The 22,730-nt window shown below is 35.9% G+C and overlaps 3 protein-coding genes across 6 annotated transcripts; 2 read left to right on the top strand and 1 right to left on the bottom strand.

The window, feature by feature from the left end:
• The first annotated feature begins 6,920 nt into the window (after positions 1-6,920).
• On the top strand, positions 6,921-8,758 carry LOC111783805 (HSP20-like chaperones superfamily protein). The gene is made up of 2 exons (XM_023664646.2): positions 6,921-7,312; positions 8,345-8,758. The coding sequence occupies exons 1-2, from the start codon at positions 7,003-7,005 to the stop codon at positions 8,629-8,631; spliced, it is 597 nt and encodes a 198-aa protein (XP_023520414.2). The 5' UTR covers positions 6,921-7,002; the 3' UTR covers positions 8,632-8,758.
• Positions 8,759-9,404: 646 nt separating this feature from the next.
• On the top strand, positions 9,405-13,740 carry LOC111783833 (transcription factor ILR3). Of its 2 annotated transcripts, XM_087117669.1 has the most exons (6): positions 9,405-9,722; positions 11,371-11,433; positions 11,785-11,890; positions 12,416-12,540; positions 12,650-12,812; positions 12,974-13,740. In XM_087117669.1, the coding sequence occupies exons 1-6, from the start codon at positions 9,583-9,585 to the stop codon at positions 13,232-13,234; spliced, it is 858 nt and encodes a 285-aa protein (XP_086973795.1). In that variant the 5' UTR covers positions 9,405-9,582; the 3' UTR covers positions 13,235-13,740. The 2 variants fall into 2 exon arrangements, with proteins under 2 accessions (XP_086973795.1, XP_023520448.2); XM_023664680.2 differs by lacking the exon at positions 11,785-11,890 and having other exon boundaries at positions 9,413-9,722; positions 12,463-12,540.
• Positions 13,741-15,510: 1,770 nt separating this feature from the next.
• Positions 15,511-20,533, bottom strand: GAUT12 (galacturonosyltransferase 12). Of its 3 annotated transcripts, XM_023664667.2 has the most exons (7): positions 20,176-20,533; positions 18,679-18,849; positions 17,630-17,685; positions 17,375-17,533; positions 16,483-17,073; positions 16,013-16,315; positions 15,511-15,910 (listed from the first exon to the last, which is right to left on the bottom strand). In XM_023664667.2, the coding sequence occupies exons 2-7, from the start codon at positions 18,779-18,781 to the stop codon at positions 15,626-15,628; spliced, it is 1,497 nt and encodes a 498-aa protein (XP_023520435.2). In that variant the 5' UTR covers positions 18,782-18,849; positions 20,176-20,533; the 3' UTR covers positions 15,511-15,625. The 3 variants fall into 3 exon arrangements, with proteins under 3 accessions (XP_023520435.2, XP_023520434.2, XP_086973819.1); XM_023664666.2 differs by having other exon boundaries at positions 18,679-20,533; XM_087117693.1 differs by lacking the exons at positions 17,630-17,685; positions 20,176-20,533 and having other exon boundaries at positions 18,679-18,801.
• Between the last annotated feature and the right edge of the window lie 2,197 nt (positions 20,534-22,730).

Genomic DNA, 22,730 nt, shown 5'->3' with positions numbered 1-22,730 from the left:
CTCCCGTTGTTGGCTTTTTGGCCCTTCATCTCACTTTAATTAATTTCAATCAATTCATTGATGTTTTGATGATAACAAACCTACTTTTTAATTATTAACTATTTTCAGTATTTTGAACTGTCCACAGTATAAGGTCGGGAATAACAATTTCAACGACTTTTCAATTACTCAAATCAGAGCTAAAACGAAGAAATTACAGTCGAGACAACATACCCGACGTGATGATGTGGCAGCAAAATCAAAATGATGGACAAATCAAAATATATCAAAGTATGACATTTATGATTTTGAGAAAGTAACAAATGGTGGAGTTTTTCTTATTACTATATTTTTAAATAAAGTTATTTTTACAAAATATAAATTTGAATCTAATTGTTACTCAAATCGATTTTTATTATTACTATATTATATTATTATATTATTATATTTTAAAATTTTGGTGTTACTCACATAGTTTTTATTATTATTATATTATTATATTTATAATAAATTTTGAATTTCATTTGACCGTTCCTCACATAACTTTTTATTATTATTATATTACTATTACTATTATATTAAAATTTTGAAATAAATAATTTAGAAAATTTTCTTATTTATTTACTTTTAATCTACACCTTCCATTATTCCTAACACAATCCAATGGTCAATATTCAATCCTACATTTTGTCACTTTTCTCCTCTATATAAACTCATCTTTCCCACATTTTAAAATACACAACTTACATACATTCTCCAATCCTCATTTGTTCAAAGTCTCCATTGTTTGTTGCTCTCTCCAAGCTTACAAGTTTATTTCTTCTCATTTTATTCTTGAGAGGGATTATTATTGTATTGTGAGGAAATAGTTGTGAGTATCCCAAATTGTAAATCTACTCTTTGAGAGAGTTGTGGTGTGTTATTATCAAACTCAAATACTTGTATCAGTTTGATCCTGCGCCGTGGAAAGGATTGAGTTTGCTCTTGAACTCGTAAAAAGAGCGGTGTAGCGGTTTGACTCAAATCCGTGGAAAGAGTCGAGAAAGTTCTTTATTTAAATTCCCAAGAGGCGCTTGGGGAGTGGAGTAGGTCGAGTTTGACCGAACCACTATAAAACTACGGTGTCATTTTCTCTAACTCTTTTCTATTTAATTTCAAAATTATTATTGTGAGTTATTACATGTTCTACTCGATTATTGTTTTGACTTTAATTATTTTGTTCTAGTAATTATCATCTTTTACTTATTTGTAAAAAGTTTTATCATTAGAAAAATTAATCACGTTTAAACTTTTATCGTTAAAACCCTATTCACCCCCCCTCTAGGGTTGCCATACCGATCCAACACCCGTTCCTCGTGAGTTGCTCCAAAGGTTGCTAGAGTTCGCTTCATATCGAACCGTTCGTCACCTTTCGTTAGCATTTCACATTTTAATTAATAATCCAACTAACAATGTGAAATACAGCTCTAAAACGGTCTCAGTAAAAATCGAATTACACGTTTTCATTGTTTCTAAATTTTAGTTGGGTAGTAAAACTTAAATTGAAAATATGTCAATATTATTTCATGGTATGACTATCAATTAACAGAGCCATTTTCATTTTTTTTTTTTTTTGTTCTCTTTCCTAAAAACTAGTCTCATCAAGAGAAGCCATTTTTTATTCTATTTTCTTCTATCTTTCTTCTCTTTTCTAAAAACAAAACTGAAACTATTTTTAATTTATTCTGTTTTCTCCTCTCTCCCAATAGTCATTTTCAATCTATTTTAATTTTACTCAGTAAAAATGGTTATGCATCCATTATGATTTTCTTCTCCCTCCTAAATGATAATTCAATTTAGATGCAATTCACAAAGTCATTTTCAATCAATTTTCATTTTCTATCTAATATCAAAAAAATTTAAATAATTGAAAAGGAGATTTAACGTAACTTTTCTATCTCGGGCAAAAGATAAAAGAGATCTAACTTACCGATTACTTTCTCATCTCTTTCCATTCCTATTAAATCTGCTTGAAGTGAAGGCCACCTCCCATTCTTCTCTCCCAAAATCTGTGATCTTTTTCTGTTTCTTTCTCTGATTTTTCCCTTCTCAAAATCTGCCATTTTTTGTTTCTGTTTCGTTTTTTTTTTTCAGATTATTTTGCAGTTGTAGGAGGTGTCCGGGAGATATTTGGGGGAGGTGGAGAGAGTGATAATTTACTTTTTTTTTTTTTTTTTTTTTTTTTTTTTATATAATTATTATTTACTTATTCTTATTATTATCTTTTTTTTTTCTTTTTTTTTTTCTTTTCTTTTTTCTTTGGGTCGTTACAAAAACAATCCCCACAAACCAACTCGAGTTCTTTTAGCATATTTTGTCCTCATACATTACTCTAAGAAAATCATTCTTAACTTTAGAGTACTTACGATTCCGTTATCCAAAAGGAAAGTGTCCCTTGTTGGTATAGGGACTAACTTTTGATTCCTTCAAAGCATTTCTTAGTTATTCTATCATTAGAATCGCTCTCATTTACTTGACGATATCAATATTTCTCAATAAATTTCTTACCCTGTAGGATAAAAATTATCTTCATCCATCCATAATCTTTTCCTTTTTTTTTTCGTTTTCAAAACCCTACTTTTTATTGGCTCCACGTTTCCACAAAACGGTATGAAAATAATTTCAAAACTTATCTAAAAGTTGGAACATAAATGCAACTTTATCTTACGAAAGAGTTTATAGAATGGTTGTTTTGTAATAATGATAAATGTAAAGGATAAAAATGAAACTTTTGAACGAGTGACACGTATCTCCACGTTGACGTTTGAACAAGAATTTAGAATAGCCCTCATCCTCTGAATGTGACAATGGTATTTTGAGAGCTGAAAACCCAATACACTAAAAAAGCATATTCCAATTAAATAAAAATAAAAATAAAAATAAATAAATAAATAAATAAAAAAAAGAAAAGAAAAGGCTTTGGCTGTTGAGAAAATGAAGAATATGGAAAAAGATAAGACCCAAACACCAAACCCATAATATTTATTCCTTTCCCACTGCTTTATATTCAAATAAGACCTTTAATATCTAGATTTTTATTCCTCCTCAAATAGTATAATAATAATAATAATAATAATTAATAAATTAATTAATTGTGAATCGACTTAAATATTAATATCATAGAAACTATTTTAACTATTTTTGTAACCGTCCTTTTTTTTTAATAAGGTTGTTATTAAATATATGTTAACTCACTAAGCAGGCTCGTATATATACCCTCTAGACTTGACTGCATGCTAGCACACACTCACGCTACCAAAAACCAAAGACAAGAAAAGAGTGCATATCATATCATAATGTATGTGTCTGTACATAATATACAAGGAAAGTAACCATACTTGTGACATACAACATGCATGAGGTCCTGCATTTTAAATCACGAAACACGGTACATAGCATATCATTCATACTTATCACACAGTCTATCATGATATCTTATAGGCTTAACATAATCATGGTTTCATAATATATATGAACCAATCAATAGAAATTACATACATCATAATGGTTACTAAGTATATCATATCGCTAATAATAACACGTAAACAATCCACAAGTTACGTGTTAAACATACATCGTACAATTCATCTAACCTAGTTAAATATGTTCCAACAATAAGCTCAATTACTTGTTGGTTTAAGCCAAAGTCACTAAATTTCTTGAATGTTAGTTTGATCCTAATTATTGAGGTCTTAGTCCATTTATGATGTTCTAAGACATCATAATTACAGTATAATCAAGAATTCACTTTTAAGCAGGGCACCAAATCTTAACCTCAAAAGTCGGAATTTTGAAGGAAATTCAGGCATGCGGCTCTGAAGTTAAGTTCATCCATACGAAACTTGAATGCTCGTCAAAGTTTGGTGTTAATCTAACACCAGATGGACCCTCCATGAGACCATATAACCGTTCATCAAAATCATGACTACTCTAAAAAGATTAAAAATGTCTCATAACATACTTTAGGGGGAGATATGGTGTCAGCTCACCACTACATCTGAGCCATGTGGCCTAAGTGAGCTACCTTGTGGTACATACGTGTTTTACAGCGAGGGTGAGCATTGCGAGATAAGTGTCTCAGACAACTTTCTTTAAAATGGATCTTTCAAGGATAGTGTCAGACAGCACGGGTATGTCAACATTGTGCCCCTGTCTATGTGTTGGAGGTTGGTATATGCACATATTATCCGTTACAAAGTTCGTAAATGATATGACATAGACACGGGAGGGTCCAATTTCTCTATAGTACTTATATGGATGGAATTTGGGATGTTTCGATGTTATGAATGACACTGAGTCCATTCTCGATGAGTATGACCGAGTGAGTTGTAATGGTCAATGACATCTCATGACTTGGGATGACATCAAGACATGTGGGCCATGTTAATTGGGAACCTAGATGATGAGATGGGATGTATTGTTGCATATGAGAGACCTTGGTCTCGAGTAGAGGCAAGGTCGAGCCAGATGACTTGACCATTGTAGAGGCAAGTTGGTTAAGTAGCAGACAATTTCAGATGCACACACGAGCAACGTGTATGGCCGAACAAACTTTGATTCTGCATGAGTTGTATTTGGTTGGTGAAGACAAACCTCACGCAATGTTCAATAAAGGCTACAAAAGGCAAAATAAAATTAATACGGGGCTCCCCTTAAGGCTTCTCCTACACAAGAGTGGGCAAGACAATTGCAAGTTAGAATCAAGAAGATTTTGTGGATTGAAGTCAGATAGAATCTAGGAGGAGTCTTACCCATTAGTGAATCAAGAACAAAAGCTTATTTGCCGAGGACTTGGAGTTCTGATGTGGGGAACAAAGAATCAAAAAGCACACCAGGTCGGGTGTTTTCCAAAGAGCCATTCGCATTAGAAGATAGTATCAACCTTTACCAACAAAGAAGTTAAGGGTCAATTGAGCACAACGCAAAGTTCTTGTGGGGACAACATTGCTACAAAGAGGCTGCCCAAGTTCAAGGGGGGAGAGCCCTAGTGAACGGTTGCCCGCTCCATAGATATGCTCCAAGGTGCGAGCACACGTGTATTCATTGAATCACCGCCTAACACCTAAGGTGGGTAACTGGAAGTGGACGAAGAGAAATGAAGACAAGAGAAGTGTCAAAGGTATTACATGAAGGTAGTTAGTTAAGAAGTTGGCTCAAGTGTAGTGTCAACATGTGGCTATGTTACAAGTTTCCCAATATTGCTATATGGGTTGGTGCTACGATGAGTAAATATCATGGTTGGTTTTCGAGCCTCACCCCTGTTATTTTGACTGGAGAAAAAATGATTGTTGTTTTGACGGAGGAGGAAATCGTTGACAAGGAAAAAGTCGAAGCAAAAATCTTGAAAGAAGAAAATAATAGAAAAACAAAAGAGAGAGACAGTATTTCTCGCTAAAGACGGGATGATTTCCCACTCACTCTAATTGGCAACTTAATTAAGTCCTTCGACTCTCGACTTTCCACTCACTTTAATTGTGTGGGTTTTAACAGAAGAATAGAGGAGTGGGCAACTTAATTAAGCTCTTCCACCAGACTTCCCACTCACCTTAATTGGAACTTACTTTAATTGGCAAGCCCTTTGAATAGACTTTCCACTCACTTTTGAGTGGGTTTAACAGAAAAATAATTAAGCTCTTCCACTCACATCTCACTCACTTTAATTGGCAACTTAATTAAGCCCTTCCACTAGACTTTCCACTCACTTTAATTGTGTGAGTTTAACACAAAAATGGTAACTAAAAACTAAAAGACAGTAAGAATGATTTTCAACCTAGAGATTTGTCTAATCCGAGGGGTGCATCCTTGTGTGCAAGACAGAGAATACAAGTGTTGAGGCTAAGGTGGCCACCTTTGGGGTGCGCTTCCCCTAGTTTAAGGGGAGATATGTCGAAGTTAGTTAGTTTGTCATGATTTGTGTGGTGAGTTTTGGGCCAAGTAGGAGAGAAAGGCGAAGGAGGACCCAGGTGGGATAACTCCATAGGTAGTTGTTTGTCATCTGGTGAGTCATGCACAGGGTAGTTGTTTGTCATCTGGTGAGTCATGCACGTACAAGCGGCTTGTGTGGTTGAACAAACTTGAATTCTGTACAAGTGGTGTTCGGTTAGAAAAGAAAAACCTCGCCGCCTAAGGTCCAACAAAACCACAAAGATGGGCGAAAAAATGAATATGGGACGTGGGTTCTCCTCAAGGCATGTCATGAGTGCGTCAAGATCATGACGCCAAAAAGTTGAAAATGTACGATCGTGATAGCTCGCGCGCATCAGGGTTGGTATCGTGCAACTTCGGTTTTGAAGTTAAGGTCGGAGCAATTGGTTTTGAGGTTGTGGTTGAACCTCTTAGATGCGAGGGTACCTCTGCTTGGGTATGTATAACACTTAGAAGGACCGACAGGAGTACTCCGAGAGAGCTCATGAGGGGATAATAATATAGTTGAGAGAGGCTGAAAGGTTCAAATAGTGCGACCAAGAATCATCCTTCAAAAAAAGATTGACACAAAGTTCAAAGAATTTAGAATCTCACACTAATCCATCAAGTCTTAGTTTTTCAAGCTTTTTTTCAAAACAAAAAATCAAATTCATGGAGAATGTACGATCTAAACAAAATCACTCCTTAAAAATTAAGGAACCAATGGAGAAATTTCTCGATTTCAAATCATACCCATAATGGATGGACACGAATCAAACCAAATGGACGATCACGAAAGAGGGTGACAATGATTCGATATTATAGTGTATTAGGAGGTTGGTTAGTACTAGTGTTTATAAATGTTGCTGAAAAAGGTAAATTTATGTAGCCACATAAAGATGGCATCTAGGGAAAAGATGGGTAGGAAAAAGGAAAAGGGAAAGATTCCAAATATCTTTACAGCCCTCCAAATATGCCCAAAGCATATGGTTCTCAAACCCCCCCATGTCTTTTAAGCATCAATATTATTAATAGCTCCAAGTTTGTGTTGCGCCCTAGCCACAGCTCCCCCCTGCCGGCATGGCCACTTCGAAGCCGCAACTGGAAGTCCATAAAGCAGACCACAGCCCTTCAAAATGGAGTGTGGCTCTTGGAGAAGAGGTTTTCAGCAGATTTGTGGGGCAACCCAATTCGGGTGTGCAGAAGGTGTTGGGCGAGGGCTCCTTGTTCAGCCCGCTGCTGTTCGGGAAGTTCTTTGACCCCGCCGATGCCTTTCCGCTGTGGGAGTTTGAGGCCGATCTGTTGATGTCAGCCCTCCGCAGCTCTGGGAAATCTTCAATTGATTGGTTTCAGACTGATCAGGAATACGTTCTTCAAGCAGAATTACAAGGTATTTTCTTCTTCTTTTTTTTTTTAATATTTAATTTACAAAATTAATTTTAAAAAAATTGGATTTAGATGAAGATATTAGTAAGAAATTGATCAAGTAGAGGAAGGAAGAGAGATTTTTTGAAATTTAACTAAGAAGTGAAATTTTTATGCTTAGTTATTAAAATTTTAATTTGGATAAAAACAACTTTTAAGCTGAATGTTTTTTTTTTTTTTTTTTTTCCTAGAAGTATTTTATGGATTTTTTCAAAATATTAATTATTAGGTGCAAAATTAAATGAATTTTGATTATAAAATATAAAAAATGGTGAGAGATCAAATTTATTTCAAATCAAAACCTCCCACATCGAAGAATTTATAAACAATGGAGACTTTAAATTAGTAATCCCGTCCAACTTTTATTGGGGTGTGGGCCGGAAACGACACGCGCTAATTTAAACCCTAAACCCGTTTGATTGTTAAGGGGATTTTACCGGCGTTTACCCCTGTGGATCTTAAAAAACTTTAAACGCTGATGCACTGCGCGTGGTTAAGTTTCCAGTTGTCTAATATAGCCTTTGAGGTTCGTAGGTGGTGCTGCCTTACACCATGCCATGGTGTCTTCCGGCGGGCAACTATTGTCCTCGCCTCTTAATCACCCCCTTTTTTCATGCCAACTTTAATTTTACCAAAATTTTTACCTATTATAAATTTAGTGTCTAATTTATATAAAATTAAAATTTTAGTCTACTAGACAAATTAGTTGGAATCGTATTATATATAAAATTTAAACTTTAGAAAAATATATTAAATACAAAATTGAAAGTAATTTTTAAATTTGACGATGGTTAAGAGCATTCTCAAACATTTATTTTGCAGAGAGTTGAAGTTGAAAGGATGATAAAGAGAGAATAGATTTTAATGGTGAAATTATGTTATCAACTTCGTTTTAAAAGACTCTCCAGAGGGCCTTCAACTCTCTCTGTTGCTACTCATTCAAAAAGATTGGGTGATATGTTTGATTGACACAAACCAAAATTTTACAAACACACAGAACCTTGGAGAAACGCTTTGCAAATCTCCGTAGAAGACGGGAAGGTGTTAGAGATAAGTGGTCAGTTGAAGGAACAACAAAGAGAAGCCACGAAGCTCGTCGATTGGCGATGTGCCAATTGGTGGGAGTATGGATTCGTTCGGCGACTCGAGTTGCCTGAAGATGTTGATTGTTGTAGAATAGAGGCTCGGATGAAGAATGACACGATTCTTGAGATCAAGATTCCCAAGTTAGAATCGAATAGAGGTGCTGAATCAAAGAGCAAGGATTTTGATCAAGATGTTTAAGTTCATGGCCAAATTTGTAATGGAAAACGTGTTTAACTTAAACTTAATTTACATATGTTCTGTGGATCTCAAATATATGTATGTTTCTGACCAACTTCTATGGACGAGAATACAAACACTTTCGAAATGTGTAGTATACAATTTCATAATTACATTTATAACCTCATATCAAATGATTAATTGCTTATAATATTGTCATTTTGTCCTCTAATTGAAAAGTGATTGTTTAAGATGATAAACATATCAATAAAAACAGTTCTCCCAAAAGAGGAGACAGTATTCCTCGAACAAAGTACACAGTTCGACATTTGAGGATTGATGGCTTTGCTTTGGGAGAAGCCCAAATCAGATGGAGATAGTATTTCTTGATTATAAACTCACTATCATTCTCTAAATTAACCAATGTGGGACTTTTATCATCCAATATTGTTCACATTTTCTCATGTCTTTGAGTCTTTTTTTATTTTTTTGTAAAGGTCGAAGGTCTTAATATAACATTTTAAAATTCACCGAAAACTAAAAATTGATATATATATATTTTTTTTATAATTTAACCAAAAAAATTTGACATCATCTTTCACTCTCAAAACAAAAAAGAATCTTTGTTTAATTTATTATATTTTTGTTTTCCAAATGCAACAAATGCGTGATGTCATCCTTCATATTATTATTATTATTATTATTATTATGATTAGTATGTTCCAATAATTTTATTAAAATAATTATAAGGCCCAATACAAGGGAAAAGCCCAAAACGACATATCGTCAACTCAACTCTGTGACGGAGGGGTGACGAATCTATCTTCCCGACGGCTACCCGCCACCACTTCTTTCCCTTATTCCCCAAATCCGATTCAGATTCTCCATTTTTTCTCCTCTCTCCGTTAAAATTTCAGCTTCACTTCTTCAATTCCAACGAAACTCACGCTCCCCTGTTGAATCGCCATCGACATGGTATCCCCCGAAACCACCAATTGGCTCTTCGATTATGCGTTAATGGATGATATTCCTGTTGCCGATGCAAATTTCTCTGCCCCCACTGCCGGCTTCTCCTGGTCCATGCCACCGCTCAACGCCTCCTCCAATGTCAGGTTTTATTTCTCTCTCATCTGGATTCAATTTTGTTCCATTTTTCTGTTCTAGCCGTTGACAATTCATAGATTGCTGACCCTTTTGTCGGATTCTTGTGTGTGTGTGTGTGTGTGTGTGTGTGTGAAAATTCCCTCGAGTATGCACTTATGGACTTCTACTTGTGATCTAAGATTCGACTGTGAGCAGTTGCTATGCTTAAGACTTTGATCTTGCTACTTCGATTTGTATCTGCATCTGCAACTTTCATTTTCTCTCTTAATTTAGTACTAATTTATGCAGCTTGAAGTGTTTCATTGAAGCTTGTAGGTTGGAAATTTAAATGGGTGGGTTCAAAATTTGCAGTATGAATAACTTGTTTCATTGAATTTTAGCACATTTTCACCCTCTAGCTTGGTCAGAGTCATTTTCTCTTGTTGACTAAATAAGTATTAAGAAATTTTCCCCTTCAAGTATTGTTCCAAACCATCTTCCCCCATTAACTAGGGACGCAATTGGCAAGTTCTATTGACTTACGAAATTTGTTTTTAGTTCAGGACTAACAGGTAAATATTCCCTTAACGTGAAGCTATAATGAAATGAACTTTGAAATGTATTTATCTTTATAAAGAGAAACTTTATATGATCTTTATTTTGAACTTTTAATGGTCTGTACTTTCTTCATGTCAGGCATGAGTCTTTGACTGCTTTCTTTCACTCTGGTGTCTCTTAAATATTATATGTATACTTCGAGGAAAGATAATTTGGTCAAAGTAGAGGGTCTGGTTTATTTAACTTTCCTCGAGAGGAACTTGTCATTTACCTGTCTTTCAAGCTTCATTTTTATTTCCCAAATTGCTTAGTTAACGTCTATGAATTGATGGAAGATTTTGAGTCCTGTACTTGAACATAACTTTTGTTTGTTTGAATTATGAATGTTTCTAATATTATTTCAATATTTAAACTGTGAATCCCTACATTTGTTGGAGAGGGGAACAAAGCATTCCTTATAAGGGTGTGGAAACCTCTCCCTAGTAGACGCGTTTTAAAATTGTGAGGTTGACGGCGATATGTAACGTGCCAAAGCGGATAATACCTGCTAGTGGTGACCTCGGGCTGTTACAAATGATATCAGAGCCAAACACCGGGTGGTGTGCCAGCGAGCATGCTGGGCCCCAAGTGGGGGTGGATTGTGAGATCCCACATTGGTTGGAGAGGGGAACGAAATATTTTTTATAAGGGTGTGAAAACCTCTCCCTAGTAGACTCGTTTTAAAACTGTGAGGCTGACGGCGATACGTAACGGGCCAAAGCAGACAATATCCTACCTAAACTACTAGTATGTTAACAAAGAGAGTGCTGGTGCACTTATAGAGTTCTTCCTGTGGTGGTACCACGTGCCTTTCGATATGGAACAGTGACTTAATCTTTTGGTTACTGTCTGAGTTTGTTCTAACTGTATACGTTCCTTTGATATGTTATTGCATTTAGTAAAAAAAAATCTCTCCCCTCCCCCTCCCCCTCCCCCTCGGCCCTTCTGTTATTATATATTCACATTCTCTGTCTATTTAATTTTACCATTTCGAAAAATTCTGCTTTTTGGTGATGGTGGATGGTTGGGAGCTATTATTTTGCATTTACTCATCAAACTTTTTGCTCCATCCTTTGCTAGCACGGAAATTGAAGGATCATTGTTCGAATCGGATAGCCTGAAGGAGCCTGGTTCAAAGAAGAGGTAAATACCAGCCTCTTGGCTCTTGATGGTTCTACAGTTCCCTGGTTTGTTGCAATCCTATTTCTCAGACATTTTTCATATTCTTGAGCCTCCAAGATTAGAGATAACATTGTGATTGAAAAAAAGGGAAACGGACTTGTTAACAAATTAAAACTTGAATGTGACAAGTGGGTAAGCTTCAGACTGTAACATTTAGAAGAATGCATTACCCCATTATCCCTTGTGAACATTTAGGGGTGGTGAAGTTCTTGTAGGCAAGCTCCTATGGAAACCCAACTCTAACGAGGTGGAGACTCCCTCGACGTTAGAGTTGGATATGGGAATAACCTTTTCTTACTAAATTGATTTTAGAGGTGCAGATGAAGAATGCACCGTTCACCTTGATCTAAACTTCGACAAACACACCCAACTCAAATCTCTGAAGTTTTACACAACTCAAATCTCTGAAGTTTTACAGGTATTATTTGCACTATTTTATAATTAACTATATAAATATTAAGTATTTTTATAAAATTACTAGTTTCACTAACAAATAATTAGAAATAAATCTATATTCTTAAGCCAAAAATTGTATATTCATATATATTTGCAGAAAACCAGCAAACTTTTTTTAAGTAAATTAGGTTTTGGAAAATTTTCTCCCTGTGAACCTGATTCAAGATCAAAGAAACTGAGTGTGTTTTGTCGCCCTAAAATCAGAAGATGAAGAAGAGAGGACTAAGATATCCTTAGGGTCTGGGATGGAGAGGCCATTTCCAGCCCTCACCTTCTTGTTGCTATTCTTAAAAGCCTTGTAGAGAAAGAGCTATTGCAAATTGATAAACTCTTAAAAATCTTCTTTTAGGGGAGATTTTTCATATAGCGATTGTATTTATCTTTTTAATCTAGTTCCTTTTTAGAGTCGATGGAATCACGATACGTATAGAAGCCGTCTGTTCCTTGAACAAATTATTCAACATCTCATTCATCCCTTCATCCAAAGGTTAGGGATAAAGAGAGTATAATAAACAAACGAACAAAATGCTGCAGGGTCAGAACTGAAACAAGTTGCGCATCTAGCTCAAAAGCTTGTCGGGAGAAGCTGCGGAGGGACAGACTAAATGACAAGTAAAGCTCCTCCCCTTTCTCTCTTGCTCGCTCTGCACACAACAATGCACATTAGCGAGATGTGTATGTTTTATTTCTATTAGGAGTGAATACATATGAAACTTGACAGGTTTCTGGAATTGGGCGCTATTTTGGAGCCCGGAAGACCACCTAAGACCGACAAGGCTGCCATTTTGATTGATGCTGTTCGAATTGTTGCTCAGTTGCGTGGTGAAGCGAAGATGTTGAAAGATTCAAATACAAGTCTATCAGAGAAGATTAAAGAGTTGAAGGTTAGTCTTCTACAATTATCTGACCAAGAAAATCTCTATTTATTTCATTACGTTGTAGTATTCCATCTGAAAGATTGTTACAAACTACAACATTTGTGATGTGAAGATGTCGATCTGCATACTCATAAGACATCCAAGTTTCTGTTTTCCCACTTATTTAGGCTGAAAAGAATGAGCTTCGTGATGAGAAGCAGAGGTTAAAAATGGAGAAAGAGAAGTTGGAGCAGCAACTAAAAGACATGAATTCACAACCTGGCTTCTTGCCTCCAGCCATCCCTGCCACTTTTGCTGCTCAAGGCCAAGCAGCTGGAAACAAGTTGGTTCCTTTCATCAGCTACCCAGGAGTTGCCATGTGGCAGTTCATGCCACCTGCAGCGGTCGACACCTCACAAGATCACGTACTCCGCCCTCCTGTTGCTTAATTAGGCAACCTGAAAACGAGGGGCGGTTTGAGATTGCACATTCTGACTATATACCCCATTTGTACTGATTCTACCATTATTCTCGACGCTTGTTTCATATCCTTGTTTAACTGGATGATGATATGATGGCTATATCTCGACTGTATTTGCAAGTTGTAGACTTTTTATGGAATCAATGCTGGGTTTTAGCTGTAAGAATGTGAATAAGTTAAACCAGCATGTGAATGTTGATGAGAATAGGCTAACAATGGGATGTTTTTGCCTGCAATACTGCTAGAGACTGATTTTTCTTGGATGGCTAGTGAACTGTACAGATCAATTGCAGCCACTCTGTGGGAATATCCTTTTCTTCTTTCTTTTTTTTGTTCTTCCTACCTGAAAGTCATCTGCTTGCCCTTGTTTAGTACAGAAACATTTTGTGTGCTTACCATTCATGGTCTTGGAGGCCTTTACTCCAAAGATTCTGTTCAATGATCCTTTTCATAAAGATATTCTCATTTTTCTCTCATTTGTCCACTTCATTCACCAATTTTCTTATCAACAAAAAAGGACTCAATTTTTTTTTCCCTCCTTTTGGTTGTCCAAACGTACAATTCAGTTAAAACATTAAATCTTAAGGTCATTTAGTGGTTCCATAGTTCTCATTTCTCTTTTTGTTATAACTAGATATGTCCTTTTTACAGGTAGAGATCAACCCCGAACGGGGAGAGGATTACCTATTCAGACGAAAATGAGAAAAGGAGTGGGGAACATTTTTTCCTGTTATATAAATGGCGTGAGGACAGGATTATATTCCATGTCCCCGCCCCCTTAATATAAATATACTTTTAACCTATATTATATATATGTTTTTTAGCTACTTGTAATATTTAAAGTGAAGACTATGTTATAGATATTTTTTAATTGTTAAAAGACTTGGAGATGTTTTTTAATTGTTAAAAGACTACGTTGTAATATTAAATTTTAAATTTTTAGAAATTATATTAGTAGAACATTATACACTTTATTTATAAAATATATTGATTTATTAGGATTTTTTTACAATTTTTTTTAGTGAAGGTTAGATTGAAAAATGAAAAATTTTAAATAACTATATTTTTGTAAAAATAATAAATTGAAAAAAAAAAAAAAAACTTTCTACGGGGAACTCGATCTCCGCAAATTTTTCGCGAATCCTTGTATTGACCCCCACACAAATAAAGAGGCAATTTCAGGGGGATGGGGAATCAAATAGGTGATGGGACAATGGACGGGGAAGGCTTCCCCGACCCCGCCCTGTGTCACGGTCATGCTTGTCCAAGGCATGTTGCTTGCGGCTGCATGTCGGATGTCCCGGTTATGCTTGTCCAAGACGTGTTATCCATGGCCGCATGCCCGTTCCAAACCTTTTGTACTTACTTTCATGTTAGATAGATCTTTACTATTATTGTTGTGACAATACAGGTGTATGACCCGTTATCAAAATCATGTCACACTCACTAGAACTAAAATGTCCCAAAATGTGCTATATGAGGATGTGACTAGTTATTAATTCTTCCTACCCGGATTATATACTATCAAAGTCATCGTTGTTGCCTACTTGCTTACGTATTTCCTCGCTCACGTTTTCTAAAACATTTCTCTTAAATGCACTCAATCGTTGTCTCACTGTCGAATTCAATTGTGACAAGTGGTATTAGAGACAAGTCGGCTCCTTGGATCATAGTACACAGACATGTCTGCGGTAAAACAATTGGACAAGTCTCTAGCTGACCGATTGGTAGAAATCGAAGAACAGTCACTCTGCTTGATAGATTAGATGCCAGAATTCTGAATTCCAGTGATGTGGCTGTGTTATTGAGTCCAGAATATTCTCAAATTCAAATCGTAAACGCCGTTACAGATGGTTTTTATCCTAAGCCAGTGCTGATTTTCAACCCCAACTGAGCATTTGAGGAGGAGACTCAATTTGTTGGGTTTCTTTGAGGTGTTTCACTCCCTCACGGGGTTGGAAGTTCATTTGAGTGGTGAGCTATGGAATGTGCTTGTTGAAGAGGGAGAAGAATGGAAGGCAGTGTCTATAGGAATTAGTATTTTAAGTAGAACTGTACCTTTTTAAGACTGGTTGCAAGCTTGCAATGCAAAGCAGTAGACTTTCAATCTTTATAACATAACAAAAGTGCCTAAATCTACAAAAATTTGGAACTGATATATGGTTTTTATGTGTGTAAGGAAACAAAAAGTTAATAGTATTGAAAGATGGGAATAGAGGAAAAGATGAAGAGCAAGCAGGAGAAGACAGTAAGAGTGGCAGCTTTCATCTCATATCTTGTTTCAAGGAACTCTCTCATGTTTCTTCTTTGCATTTACAAGTGATTCTTTATCATCAGTCGAAGAAAATTTCTTCCCAACCTAGGAAGCTCTTATATGGCAGCTCTTGATAAATTTATCAGAGAAGTTGATATATTTTGTCCACAATGGCCGGAGATGTGGAAAGGCTATCTCGAGCCATGGCTTCGCTCGTCCATTGAAGTGGATGACTCCAGCAGTCTCTGCATCAACAAAACTTGTATTCTCTTGATAACCTAGGCCCAGCATATGCCAAAATGGATCGATGATATGAACGTGACCATGAAATGCTATAAGGCCAGGAGGCAAAGTCCCAAGCTGCCATAAACTTAGGTCTGATTTCACGTTCTGCATAGCAAACAGTTTCCATTCAGCCAAAATATGTTTGAAAGTGTAGGTTAAATAATATAAGCAAGAGGAATTTTGAGTCATGATTCAATTGAGCCTTACCTGTTCAAGCCAGTGATGATATGTGAGGCTTATGTTGGTCTTTCTCCAGGCCTCAAGATCAAAGATGTTCATTCCATAAGCCCATGCACATTCATTAGGATGAAAATTTTCTGCTATTAAAGGGTGTGAGAAATTCAGATAGCTCTTTAATCGCTTCGACATTACAAATTTATCGTCTCCTCTACATGTTTCTACTGCTCCATTAACCTTCCCATTCATATCGATGTCCCACAAAGGGGAAAGATCAGTTTGAATCACAATGTCGTCGTCCAAGAACACCACCTTCTTGAGACTTGGGAACAACTGCATAGAGAATTGTCATCCATGAGCATTCACATAGTAAAACATCCAGATAGGTCTCTAAGGAGTTTTAACAAAATACTTTCTTGGCAGTTTACAAAAAAAATCAAAAGAACATCTACTCTCAGCAAAACCCAAGTAATTATGTTTCGTAGAAAGAACTTGTTTACCTCTGGTAAATGGATACGAATGTGATTCATCACGGAATTATATTTTGGACTCAGTGCCTGCAACTTTGATGCAATGATATTAGGTTTTTCAGTCTCATTTGCGACAATGGCTGATGACCCACCTCTGAATTGTGACCGGACCTTCTGGTCTTTCTCCATTGCTTCCAAAACTGGGACTTTACCCTTTGTAAACCAGTCAAAATGATGCAATGCCTTAACTTCAATAATTGCAGGTGATAGAGAGTGAAGGGAAAACCATGCTTGCATAGGGAAGTAAGTCTTTCTATCTGTGATTATATGGAGAATAATTTTCTGTGGGCGTAAAGCGTTGCGGACGAGGGATTTGGCGACGACAGATGCAGCAAGCACATTGTCAGTGGCGAGGACAAAGTGAAAGTAAGAATTGTCAACAAGGGACGGTACGAGTTCTGCTGAAGGAAGCTGGAGGCGAGCAGCTGCATTGGTAGAGTGCTCATTGGCAAGCCTGAGGGCAAGGCAATGGAGCTGCTTTGGTATGCTGCTAGATGCTACGTGCCTGTACAAGTATTCTTGAATTTTGGCGGTTCTGGTTCTTTGTTCCATAAGACTGACCTGCAAGATACACATGAACTCCAAATTAATACCTTTATAATAATCAAACCTGCAAAATATCAATACCTTAGCTAATATGTTTTAGAGAATTTTAAACAATATGATTGTGGCAGTGGTGTTCTGTTTCTTAGATGATTGTCACAACTCCTTGAGATTGGACTAAGAACATTTGAATTGTATTTGGATTCATTATCCTCACACACCTAACGCTAACATAATTGGGTTTTTTTAGGTAAAGAGTATGTTTCAAGAGGTTGAAGGATAACAAACAATAATAAACTAAGAGATGAGCGATTATAACCATTTCTCTGAGTTTAAGAGCAAAAGTTTTTGCATCTGGTTTGCTTTCCTTGATCTCAGCCATAAAATCTTCTAAAGTCTGAGGAATATTGTCTAATCTTCCTTGAAGTTCATCTTTGCTCATAGGCTTATCCAATATTTGATACATGACATCTGGAACCTGACCCAAAGTCAAACAAAGTATTAGTAGAAAGTTCATTAACAGTACCTATATAGACATTGGAAATAGCCTTCAGAGAAGAGGTTTCAAGATTACTTTGGGTTCCAATCTTCTCCCCAAAAGCCTTGGGCCTAATTTTTTCCCCAGACAACCTACCATAAGATCAAGAAGTTTAGACTATTAGAAGCTGCCATACTTTATTTTCAAAAATTAAGTAAAGCAATGCTTATAAGTTCAATTTTCAAAAATTAAATGTTATTGAATAATGCCTAAAAAACTAGTTTTTGTTTTTTAAATTTAGTCTTGAATTCAAATGTTTTTTTTTTTAGGAAAGTTAAAAACCATTATTTATAATGGTGAGAAAACAAACATAGTTTTCAGAAAATATAAAAAGAAAAAATCAAATGATTATCAAACGGAGTCTTAGGATGTTTAATTTGAGTAACTTTAGTTAGAGGCCTTACTTTCCTTTTGTTTCTTGGAAAAGCTATTGAAGGCAAATCTAATGGTGTTAAGTGGTGGGTTTTATAAGGTTTACTCCAATCAGATTCCAAAGTTGGTGTGGCTGTTGGGTGTCGGAAGGTATAAAAGATAAGGACAATAGACAATTTTGGACCATTGAGAAAGTGCAAAGGAAAAAACTTCTATCTTAAGCTTCTAAAGCATGCTTAGGCTGCACGTCTGAAGCTAAGCATAGAGACACTCAGGAGCCTTCTTCTCTTCTTCTTCTTCTTCTTCTTCTTCTTCTTCTTCTTCTTCTTCTTCCAACACCCACCCAATGAAGATGGAAAGATTATCTCTAAGCATATGCACTGTTGGATAATGGCTGATGTTGGGTTTGCTTGTAATGAATTCTACATTTGACACAAAAGTTAAAATCTCCATGATTCATCTGAATGGCTAATTCCTTTTGTAGGATACTGCTTCCCTTGATAAACTTATCTTTTGGGCTCTCTCTCTCTGCTAAAGGTTCTACTATTCTTAGCATTTAATAGTAAGACATCCCAGAAAAGAGGAGCAAAATCTTTCATTGAAGTATTAATAAATCTATCTTAATTGGGAAATGGGTTATCTATTAATAATAATCTACAATGGATCCCAGAACACAAACACGAACCGGAGAAGAAAGGTGATAAGCAATGTACCTAGAGTAGAACACTTGCTTTCTCCATCAATGGTATCAACTGCTGTCAACACGAACACGAACCGGAGAAGAAAGGTGAAGAACAGAAGTGAATAGATAAGCATTCGACATGAAACCCGCCTCGATGCAACCTTCACTTTGATGTACTCTCTAACACCTTGGCCTGGTAGAACTGTGACATGCCTCAAACTAGGTGAGATATGAAGCTGCATTATGTTGTAACAGAAGAAACAGAGCAGTATGGCTAAAAACACAAATACAAATGGCAAAGCAAAGCAAAATCCAAATCCCAGAAAAAGCTAGCCAGGTTAGAGTTCTTCTTCCTCGAGACAGTTATTTCATTTGACAATCTCCCAAAGAAGAACTGAATTTCAATTGCAATATCTAAGGAATAGATATGCTGTTTTTGATGGTGTTTAAGGTTGCTATCTCTCACCTAACCTTGCTTAGTATTTGGGCTAGATGTTTCAGGTTTTCCCAGTATGTTTTTTTCAATTCAAAGGAGAGGGAGGGGGTTGTTAAGAAGAAAGGGACATAGGACTGATAAGAAGCCATGTCTGCTTACTGGTTCCTTTTCGTTTTCCTTCATTTTCAAGAAGGGAAGTTTAGAAGGAACAGAAAAAGAGAGAATAATAAATAACTTCAAACTTTCTTTAAAAGAAGAAGGGGAAAAGAAAAAAAAGCTTCAAATGTGAAACAGGGCTGATGGAGGGGTTGGTGCTTGGCTTGTCTTTGCCTTCACATGAAGTCTACAAATGTAGTCTACAAAGAGTTTGCACTCTGAAAGAACATAGTTTCTAAATGGAAAAGGACTTCTCCCCTCTCTTCTGGAGGTTTGGTTGGTCTTTTTTGGAGTGAAAATGCAGAAACCTTTTTTTTTTCCTTCTGTTGCATGTTTGCCTTGAGATTAAGTTAATTCAAGCTATCACAGGTCCCTTAATTTTTCCCTAATTAAACAAAGACTCATGATTACTCCATCAGATGTCTCTTCAAAAGTGATTGATCATTCCATGTTTTGATAATCACTCAGTGAAACTTCTGAATTGGATTGTTCCTATCATCAATATTGTGTTGTTCTTTTTCTCAACCACCAGGCTGATTATTGAACTCACTTCATTGGGTTAGAGAAAGAGTAAAAGGCAAAGGTTTCTACAAATTTACGATACATACTGTTCCTTGATTTGTAATGAGGTTTTTGATCTACTTTGACCACAGTTTGAATGCATATCTACATAATTCTATCAACAAACTTTCCATTTTAATAAACTTTCATGAAGAAGGGGGATCTCAGTGATCCAACAGAACAATCATTCGGACTATCAAATTCATAACGCAGAACGACATTCAAAATTGAATTGAAGTTGAAGGATTGACAATTGAAGATTCAAGAATTTTATTGCCAAGACACGACTATTCAGAAAAACAAATCAATTACAATCTGTAAAAATAACTCTCCGCAGTACTTAGAGCAGGAGATCGATAGAAATCAAACACTAGCCTCGAAGTTGTTCCTTCCAGATTGTAAAGATGGATTTGGTTTCTTTAGGGAGCAAGAAGACCTGAAGGCCTGTATTTGAGACTCGCACTTAACACGATCGCCATTGTTTTCCTGCAAACATTTCCTGAGAGCTTCAACATCGCATGGCGATAGATTCTTGGTCACAGCCCTAGATTTTTCAGTTTTACCATCCATCGAGCGCCAAGAAGTAAGCGGAGAAATTTGATTTCAGACGCAAATTAAATCCAAATGGGGAAATTGTAAGAAGTTAAATTATCTTTGTGAGAGAGATGGAAATCCGATTGAACACACTCCACACGCAGCCGATGGAACACCGCTGCTCGAAATATAAACCCTAGCTTTTATATTTTAAGTTGAATTAATAATAAAAAACATTTTTTCAAAATTTTCTATAATACTTTAAAATTTATTTTGGTTAGTTTTAAATTGACATTAAAAATACTCTTAAAAATATTTTAACTTTCCCATTTTCATTAATATTTTTCAATTTTTTACTCTTAAATTTTCATTAATACTTATTTTTTTCTTTACTACATATAAGAACTTTCAATAAAAGAGATAATTTTTTTTTTTAATTTCCAAACATAAACATAAATAGTCAATTCTTTTAAATTAGAAAATAACCAACTAAATTGTGTATTTTAGTGTTTGAAATTTATGTCATATTATTAATTATTTAATTATTTAATAATAATTTTGATTATTTTAGTAACCATTTAAGATTATGTGATATATAAAAAATCAAAGTTATTAATGTAATTTTTTAAACCGTTTGTAATTGACATAGGAAAGGATTATGTTAAAAAAAATAATCTAAAGGACTTATATTATAGGGATAAGTTTGAGGGTTTAATTCGAGTAAAACTATTTATATGACTATTTTTGTAATTATTACAAAATGATTTGATCAAAATCGGTCGTGTAGCTACATGCGAATGGGGTATTCTATATAATGAGTTCGTACAAAACTGGACCACGAAATATTTAATCTTTTTTATAATTTCAGAAATAAATAATTCCTAGGATGATCATATGTAACTCAATCTTAATTTTGAGTGAGTTATGAACTCTTGATTATGAAGATTTAACCTTTGATTTGCATGGATCAGATGGGAATTACGCCCCATATATATTTTTCGCCCCGGCTTTGTGATTCGTTGGACCTTAGGCGAGGTTTGTTTTCGCCAATCGAACATCGCTTGTGCGGAATCCAAGCTTGTTCAACCACACACGCCGCCTGTGCGTGCATGTTAAATCGTCTGCGACACATCCAACTTGCCTCTACACTAGGCCAATTCATTCGGCTCGACCTTGCCTCTGCTCGGCCAAGGTCTCTCAATACAACGTCGCATTTGTAGCTAATTTAATAAGTCTATTATTTTGGAAACTTGAATCGAGCTGAAAACATAATTTTGAGATAGAATCCACTTTTTCTTCCGAAATAGTTTTCTTATTACTAATTTTAGGACTTGAACAATGGAAGCTCACCCCTCACAATCTAAGAGGGACTTAGTTTTCCATTTAATTATAAACAAATTGTTCACTAAGGGATAATTGATATTTAGTGTAATATGTAATTACAACCCAGTTTTGACCAAAATGTAATTATAATGCATAAGAGTATAACTCTAGATCTATAGTTAAATAATGAAAATTAATTAATTATAGAATTTAATAATTTAGCAAAGATTTTTTTAAAAGCAGGTTGGCTATAAGTACTTTATTCTCTATAACTTAATCTTAGGTTATGTGCTCAACTATACATTCTTTATCTAGTATCGTGTCTCTAGTATGTACTAGTCTTTTCAGGCTCATAGGTATCTAAACCCTTTACATTTCTCCTCTAGGGAGTGTCCTAACCCCTCGGGGTCCATAACTAGAAGGTTTTTGGGTGCTCTTATTGCCTAGGTCCACATCAACCTTGCACTAATTGCGCCTTGAATCACTTTGGCTCTTGGAAAGAGCTCTAGGGTAAATCTCATAAGTATGGAGGAGCTCTAATCGTACTCTACAAATTTGCCTATTGAGTTCTAACTAGAAGGTTCTCCCTAGTAGTATCGAGAAACAACTGCGTGCCCCTATGTATAGTAAACTACTTGTTACATTGCCATTTCAGGCTAGAATAGAAAACTGATCATGGGTTTATAAGTGAGGAATACTAACTCCATTGGTATGAGGCCTTTTGGGGAAGCACAAAGCAAAGCCATGAGAGCTTATGCTCAAAGTGGACAATATCATACCATTGTGGAGAGTCGTGTTCGTCTAACATGGTATCAGAGCCATGCCCTAAACTTAGTCGTGCCAATAGATTGGTAAATCCTCAAATCCTCAAATATCGAACAAAGAACTCCTAAAGAAAAGGAGCCAAGCCCCTCCTCGAAGGCAGTCAAAAATGACTAAGACTCCAAAGGAGTCGAGCCTCGATTAAGGGGAGGCGCACTTTGTTCGAGGGGAGGTGTTGGATGATGGAAGTCCCACATCGACTAATTTAGGGAATGATCATGGGTTTATAAGTGAGGAATACTAACTCCATG

This window comes from Cucurbita pepo, chromosome 14 (assembly GCF_057944985.1).
Source record: "Cucurbita pepo subsp. pepo isolate OVF chromosome 14, ASM5794498v1, whole genome shotgun sequence".
NCBI classification, from domain to species: Eukaryota; Viridiplantae; Streptophyta; class Magnoliopsida; order Cucurbitales; family Cucurbitaceae; genus Cucurbita; species Cucurbita pepo.
Note: the sequence above shows the minus strand (reverse complement) of the source record. Positions and strands in the feature narration are given on the sequence as shown.

Coding starts and splice junctions, on each gene's coding strand:
- GAUT12 (XM_023664666.2), bottom strand. CDS start 18,889: ATGCAGCTTCATATCTCACCTAGTTTGAGGCATGTCACAGTTCTACCA. Junction 17,074..17,374: donor CTCTTAAACTCAGAGAAATG/GTTATAATCGCT, acceptor TGTATCTTGCAG/GTCAGTCTTATGGAACAAAG. Junction 16,316..16,482: donor TTCGTATCCATTTACCAGAG/GTAAACAAGTTC, acceptor TTCTCTATGCAG/TTGTTCCCAAGTCTCAAGAA.
- LOC111783833 (XM_087117669.1), top strand. CDS start 9,583: ATGGTATCCCCCGAAACCACCAATTGGCTCTTCGATTATGCGTTAATG. Junction 11,434..11,784: donor GAGCCTGGTTCAAAGAAGAG/GTAAATACCAGC, acceptor AATTGATTTTAG/AGGTGCAGATGAAGAATGCA. Junction 12,541..12,649: donor AGGGACAGACTAAATGACAA/GTAAAGCTCCTC, acceptor GAAACTTGACAG/GTTTCTGGAATTGGGCGCTA.
- LOC111783805 (XM_023664646.2), top strand. CDS start 7,003: ATGGCCACTTCGAAGCCGCAACTGGAAGTCCATAAAGCAGACCACAGC. Junction 7,313..8,344: donor TCTTCAAGCAGAATTACAAG/GTATTTTCTTCT, acceptor ACAAACACACAG/AACCTTGGAGAAACGCTTTG.